Source organism: Echinops telfairi, unplaced genomic scaffold, assembly GCF_000313985.2.
Source record: "Echinops telfairi isolate 266 unplaced genomic scaffold, ASM31398v2 ScPeMD7_7400;HRSCAF=8409, whole genome shotgun sequence".
Classification (NCBI taxonomy): Eukaryota; Metazoa; Chordata; class Mammalia; order Afrosoricida; family Tenrecidae; genus Echinops; species Echinops telfairi.
In genome coordinates, this window is record NW_022111300.1 from 61787105 (window position 1) to 61794258 (window position 7154).

At 50.8% G+C, this 7154-nt stretch overlaps 1 protein-coding gene across 8 annotated transcripts in view; it reads left to right on the forward strand.

Annotated features, from left to right (window-relative positions):
• Nucleotides 1-7154, forward strand: part of ATP9B (ATPase phospholipid transporting 9B (putative)) — a 118247-nt gene that overhangs the window by 89916 nt on the left and 21177 nt on the right. For all 8 annotated transcript variants that reach the window (XR_006680662.1, XR_006680663.1, XM_004715925.2 and 5 more), the window contains exon 14: nt 5795-5907. Coding sequence is in view for 6 of the 8 variants with exons in the window: in XM_004715925.2 (XP_004715982.2) it covers nt 5795-5907 (113 nt within the window). In the remaining 2 variants the exon portion in view is untranslated. The remainder of the gene's footprint in view (nt 1-5794; nt 5908-7154) is intronic.

A 7154-nucleotide genomic window follows, 5' to 3' on the forward strand; every position in this document is an offset into this window, starting at 1 on the left:
TGATTTCATTTACTCCCTTACGATCTTAGTGTGTACTTTGTGTGATTCGAGCTTTGTTAGCATGTGGTCTGCGAACTGGGAGCCCACGGACACGGGAAGAATGTCTGTTGTTCTGCTGCTGGCTGGAGGGCTCCGTAGAGTGCGTTCATGCTCTCTCCATGACCGAGAGTGAGGCACAGTCTACAGTGAGGCATCTTTCACGGTCACAGCTGAATGACCTGTTTCCTCTTATGTCAGATTGTGCCCCATATACTTGGGGGAATTGTTGTTAGGTGCATATATGTTTAAATTATTTTTATCTTTCTAATGTATTGATCTTTATCTTTAGTACACTTTTTCTTTTTTTTTTGCTTTTAAGTCACTGTTTGATAATAGTAGAATCACACCTTTTTAATGCTTGCTTTAGGCATGATAGATCTTTTTTCACCCTTTTAGCCTGTTAGCATCTTGGAATGGAAATGTGTTTCCTGTAGGTAACATATACTTAGATCTTGTTTTTTTTATCTTGTCTCACAGTCTCTGCCTTTCAGTTGTAATCTTTAGTTTGTTAACATTTAACGTGATTATTGATATAGTGGGATTTATGGCTTCCATTTTTCTTTTATGTATGTTGTGACTTTTTGATCTATCCTTCTTTCTTCATTGTTTGCATTTGCATCGAATGAATATTCTTTGTTCTCATATGTTAAGCCCTTGAATGACTTTCATACTTTGGGGAGCTGGTCGGATTGCCCTAGTGGCTGCGCTGAGCCTACGTGATTTGTTTCTCTGTAGTACTTCCGTCCAGTGAGAAACCAATGCCTGTCAGTCCTGTGTAGCTCTATTCCGTCTTCCTCCGCAGTGAGCTCTTACTGTTTATCCATATCATGCCTGTATACGTTTCAAATCCAGCAGTGCATTACTGTAATTATTATCTCAGAGAACATTATGTATGTCAAAGTAGCTGATAGAAGGAGTGTGTATTCAGACAAAATTTTCAGTGCTGACTGTTACCATCCATTCATTCAGCAGCTACTTACTGAAAGTGTGACATTTGTTTATTGATGTGTGCCAGGCATATGCCCCCTTGATGTGTGGCCCAGCCCCAGGGTGTGGTCCTGCTGGTTGGCCACTTCTGCCATAGCCCTCTGCCCAGTCTAGGGGAGAGATGAGATTGGTCTCCTCCCAGGAGTGTCAGGGCTGAGAGGTCTGGAGGGAGGGATGTGTGCTCCCGCTGGCCCAGTCACAGTGGAAACTGGTTAGCGACTGTGACCTTTGCCAGTCCCTGAGGTTTTCCTGCTTCCCGCTTTCCTCCTGGAGACAAGTCGGCTCACACGGAGGGGGTGGCTTCAAGGCCTCTTTCTTCTAGGCCCCTCAGCGATGGGTCTGATGGTGCGTGCTTGTTCACGGGGCCCAGGTTCCAGGTCCTATGTCCACATCTGGCTGTGTGCACAGAGCAGTGGTCACAGGGTCCGGGCCACCACACCCAACCAAGCTACTCGGCAGGCCTTCTGAGGGCGGAACTGGGTTTGTCTGTCAGGCAGCTGTTGACAAGAGTGTCTGTCACAGTACTGTGCTCTCTCACCTCAGCAGAGGGAAGGAAAAACCAAAACCCAAACTCGCTGCCATTGAGTCAGTTCTGACTCGGGGTGAGATGACCCCGTAGGGCAGGGTGGCATCACCCTGTGGGTTTCTGATTCTTTCCGTGTGTAAAACCCCGTCTTTCTCCCAGTAATCACGTTCTAGCTTCCTCCCGTGGACAAGAGAGCAATGCGGTGTAATTAGGGTTGATTGGAGTGCATGTTTCCGGTAAGATCTGAAATGAATGATGTTGCCATGGTGACACATCTGTGGCACCAGTGCATGAAACACAGCAGTTGCTCAGTGAGAGCCGTCTGTCGGCCGCACGATGCAGGGCTCATTGGCGCTGACCGGCAGCGTCCTGACACCGGTCGGAGCTTGGCTGTGCCCGGCTTCACTCGCAGTCTGACGGTGACGAGCACAGGGACACAGAGCTCCCGCCCATGCTGCCTCTGGACCCAGCTGCGTGCCTTTCTTAGGAGCCGTGTTGGTGAGGAGCAAGGCCGCCCCTGCACGGACCTCTGCCACAGCAGGTTGTTGGGGCTCAAGCTTCACTGATGTCACCCCTCACCCGAGCCGAGCTGTCAGCAGGTTGGGAATGAGCACAGGAGCACCAGAGGGAAACACTGCCGCCTGTGGGGAAGGAAGGACGGGCAGCAAGCTGGGGCTGGTGAGAGTTCCAGGTGTTGCGCAGGTGGGAGTACAGGTGGGACACTCACTAGTGCGCGTGCACAGGTATGTGAATGAGGGGGTGCTGGTAGGTAGGTATGCACAGGTATGAGTACAGGCGGGGATGCTGTGTGGGGACAGGACCTCCCCCAGCCCAGCAGTCACTCGTGACCCTCCGCTGGTAAAGCTGGAATAAGCTTCCATGATGATGGCTCCTCTGGCAAATCTCCAAGCCCCTGGCGTGCCACACCGGCCCACAGGAGGCTGGCTTGCTGGGCAGTCCCTGAAATGGTGCTGGTGCTGGGTGCTGCAGCATCAGTTCCAGTGCTTGGGTCCCTCCCCTCTCCCCACACAGAGTGCAATGAGTGGAAGGAAACACCATGCAGCCTTGCCCCTCCTGCCTGTGGGAATCTCTGAAATGGCCATCATAAACAACAAAGGCTTCCTTCCACTACCAAGAGACTGGTGTCGCTGAAGGGGAAGCTTAGTCACCCACTTGGCTTGGCCCCTGGCCCTGGCTCATTGTACCTGGCACTCATGATGGGCAGAGAAACACTCTGTGTCCTGCTGTCAAGAGCGTGTGCGCCAAAGAAACCAAGCGCTGGTTAATGTTTCTTGTAGTTTCATAGCCGTGCGAAGACCCACCTGTGCGCAGACCATGAGCTGCGTCAGCGGTGGTGGTAGACCCAGAGGGAAGTCCACGCCCCACAGGACAGGCTGTCCTCATTCTCGGATGTCGACACCGCCCAGCGTGGTGCTGTGCGTGCGGTTGTGATTTTACGCTGCTGTTGGGCTCTCACTTCAGCGCCACAGCACTGTGACATCATGTTGTTCCTTTGTGAAAGCTCACGGGTTTCTGAGAGACATGGCACCATCTCTGAAAGCCCGTCTAGGCACAGTGTAGCACTGCTGCATTTCATTGTTGACCCTCCTGTGGTTGAGCTGCCAGCCCCATCCACCCTGGGCAACAGAGCGGAGCACTGCGCTCGCCCTCAGCATCCTCACCGCGGTGACCTCACACCCACTGCTCCAGTCCATCTCCTTGATGGTCCTCCTCCTCCTCACTGACCTTCCACCAAGCACGTGTGTTCTCTCCTGATCAGTTAGAAAGTGTGGGAGACGGCTCTTGCCATCTTCGCTTCTAAGCATTCTGGCTGTACTTCTTCCAAAACTGATTTGTTTGTTCTTCTGGCAGTACACAGTATATTTAATACCATTTGCCAACGGCATAATCCAAAGGCACCAATTCTTCTTTGGTCTTCTTCATCCATTGCCCAACTTTCACATGCAGATGAGGTGATTGAACAGACCATCGTTTGGGGCAGGTACACCATAGTCCTCAAAATGGCATCCTCTCCTTCCGCACTTTAAAGAGGTCTGTGCAGCAGATTTGCCCAGTGCAATACGTCCTTTGATTTCTTGGCTGCTGCTTCCATGAGCATTGATTGTGGGTCCAAGCAAGATGAAATCCTCCAAAGGCTCAGTCTTCTCCCGTCATCGGGATGTGCTCTGTCGGTCCGGTGATGAGGGTGCTGCTTTTCTCTGCATTGAGTCGCAGTCCACGCTGGAAGCTGCGGTCGTCGGTGTTCGTTAGCTGGCGCGTTGAGTCCTCTTCACTTGTCAGCCAGGCAGGCGAAAGGACTTGGCCGTTTCCTGATTTTAAACCCACTCTATTTCCTTGGTCTGCTTGTATAACTGCCTCTTTTCTCGTCTTATGTACAGGATCCACAGGAACACAATTGAGTATCTTGGAATTTCCATTCTTCCAAATGTTATCTATAGTTTGTTATGATCCATGTACTCTAATGCCGTTGTATAATCGGTAAAATGCCAGCAAACATTTTTATGGTATTCTCTGCTTTCAGCCAAGTTCCATCTACAGTCTCCTTCTGAATCTGGCTTGAATTGGTGACAGCTCCCTGTTGATGTACTGTGGTAAATGTTGAATGATCTTCAGCAAAATTTTACTTGCATTGATGGTGAGATTGTGCTATCCTTGCCACATTCTGTGGGTCACCTTTCTCTGGGTGGTCTTTCCACAGTCGGCCCTGGTGGTACTGCCTCCCCATCATCTCTTTTCTCAGACAGTCAGCTTGGTTCCTGTGGGCTCCACGGGGCAATCTCTGTGAGTACAGTCCACTTCTGTGTCGCTGAGAAACTGCTTGCAGCGACACAAAGTCTGTGACGTGGAAATTCCATCCCAGGATCTCCAGCTTGGTTTCTGTCACCAGGGACACGTTTGCTTTTCTTGCTCTTTTCTGATTTTTCAGTGCCGTGGGTTTTTCTTCTTGTGTTGTACACATTATTAATATATTTTTCAAGATTATTCCACCACCACTGACATCTCTTCCCTGCACCCATGGTAACTGTTGGTCAAGTTTGGTTTCTATTTTTTTTAAATCATTTTATTAGGGGGCTCTTACAGCTCTTATAACCAGCCATACATCCATTGTGTCAGGCACATTCATACATGTTTCAAGGGCACATTTTTTAATGACTGGTCCTTTCTCTCTGTTCCCAACTTTCACATTCTAATCCCCAGTAATGATTTGTGCATGTTTGATCAATTTGAAACTGAAGAAGTAGGTGGAGTTCCTCGCTTTCTGCGTCATTCCTTAGGTGGTTGGTGCATCAGTGTGAGTAACAATCGTATTACCTTCCGCACACAGACAGCATTCCATGCTCATTTGGGCGATGACGGTGACACCGCTCCTTCTTGGTCTTTGGTTCCCGGGCTAGCAAACCGTGTGGTCATCTGAGTCAAAGTGGCCAGGACCAGTCCATCCCAGCTCACAGGATGGTGCACAGGACAGTGATATGTCCGAACCTTTGAAATCACGCCAAAGGGAATTCCTTAGGACCTCCCCCCATTCCAGATGAATTAGTTAGCCTAGCTTGCTCTCAGCTCACATACACCTTGGCCCAGACTCCATGACGTTCTGACAAGCTGACAGCAATCCCTCTGCTGTGGAACTGGTATTCAGGGAGTCCGCTCCTTCCCTTCCAAAGTCCTCATTCATGTGTGTGCGTATGTGTTTGTCTGTCCATGTCTGAATAACACATGCATGTGATAGGAGTTAGACTCACCCTGGCATGTCTGTGTCTGCACAGTTAAGAATACTTAACTTTACAGAAATAGCTTCTTTTTTTTTTCCACATTGACAGACACAGAGATTCGGGGCCATTTAATGTCTTTCTTGGTGATACTCCCAATTGTAATTTAAAAACAGTGAGTCAGAACAGGCAAAAATGGCTTTTGTACTAAGTAACATACTCATACTGAGAGGCGTTCTTCGTACAACTGGGTCCCTCCACATGGTCAGGCTCTCCTGAAGTGGACAGACATGCCAGTGGACACTCCCTGGCTCCTCCTTCACAGTGGAAAGAGGAGCGGGGGGGCTGGGGGGGCGGGGGGGAGTCTAGGAGGTTCTCGGTGCTGTGTGGGAGCGTGTGCAGGCCCAAGAGGTGAAGTAGTTTCCTTCGGTGATGTGAAGTTCGTATCTTCTTTGTGCACAAGGCTGGCTGACTACTCTCAGCAGTGGTTCTGATTCTGGCATATTTTCAGGGACTCTGACCCAGAATGAGATGGTCTTCAAGCGCCTCCACCTGGGCACGGTTTCGTATGGCACCGACACCATGGATGAGATCCAAAGCCATGTCATCACGTCTTACTCGCAGGTGAGCAGCTGGTTGGGCCCCAGACGCAGCCTCCTCTCAGCAGTGCTCAGTGCCTTCAAGGGAAGCTGAGCCTGTTGCATCTCAGTTAGCAAGTTCCTGTCGTTTCTGAAGCTGCTTATTGTGTGCTATGGAGTCACCTCTGCCTCGTGGAGACCCCACGTGATCAGGCTGCCTGTAGGCTGTCATCAGCACTTCCGTGCCACACGAGCCCCGCTTTGCCTCTGGATGTGGGGTGAATTTTAATACATAGTTCTGCACTGTGAGAGTTAACAAAGTGTGTCACGGAGACATGAAATGAGTACGCGCTGTTGAAAAATGGTGTCGGTAGGCTTGCTCGAGGCAGGGTTGCCAGAAGCCTTCCCTCTAGAAGCCACAGTCCCTGTGAGACGCAGCCCTGCAAAGCACCAAGAAGCGCAGGCTGCTGGAGTGGGCGGCTCTGATGTCCGGTTGGTTGCTGGAACAGGAGTTTAGTGCATCACATGACGTGTGTGCCACACGTGAGCCCACCTGCCTGGTGTCCACATCACACTTGGAGGGGCGCTGTCTTCCAGGGTCTGCTTCCTCCGTCTCCAGCGTACCGTGTCTCATTCCTGTGGCTTTATCTCCTGTGCCCTGCGGTCACAGGGCAAGCCCAGCGAGCCAGCAGACGCTCTTCAAAGTGGCAGCACTCCATGGACCCCTGCAGCTTGCCACAAACACACACACGTGCGAGCAGTGACCAGCCAGCTGCACCTCTGTGGCTGACGGCCAGCGGCTGAGGGCTGGACAGCACAGCTGTATGGGACTCTCTGGCCTTGCTGCATTTGCCATCTTTTGTTGGTTTTGTGTCGGGGACACTAAATGACACACTCCTTTTGCAGTATTTCAGGAGCCCTGGTGGCACTGTGGGTTAAACATTGGACTGCTACCCACAAGGTCAGTGGTTCAAAGCCACCAGCAGCTCTGTGGGAGAAAGACGAGGCTGCCTGCTAGTGTCCGAGACCCAGAAGGAGCCGCTCTTCTCTGTCCCATAGGGCCCCTGTGAGTGGGAATTGGTTCACCGACAGTGGGTTTGGGGTGGCAGTGTTTCAGCAGTCTGGGGGGCACTGTGGGTAAAATGCTGGGCTGCTAACTGAACAGTCTGGTTCAAACCCACCAATCTAGGAAACCCTATGGAGCAGCATTTAAAACAGAATTTGAAACAAGTCTGTTCTTTTTTTGAGATGCTGTCAAATGGGAGTGGGTGGGTGGATATCATATGCGTGTGT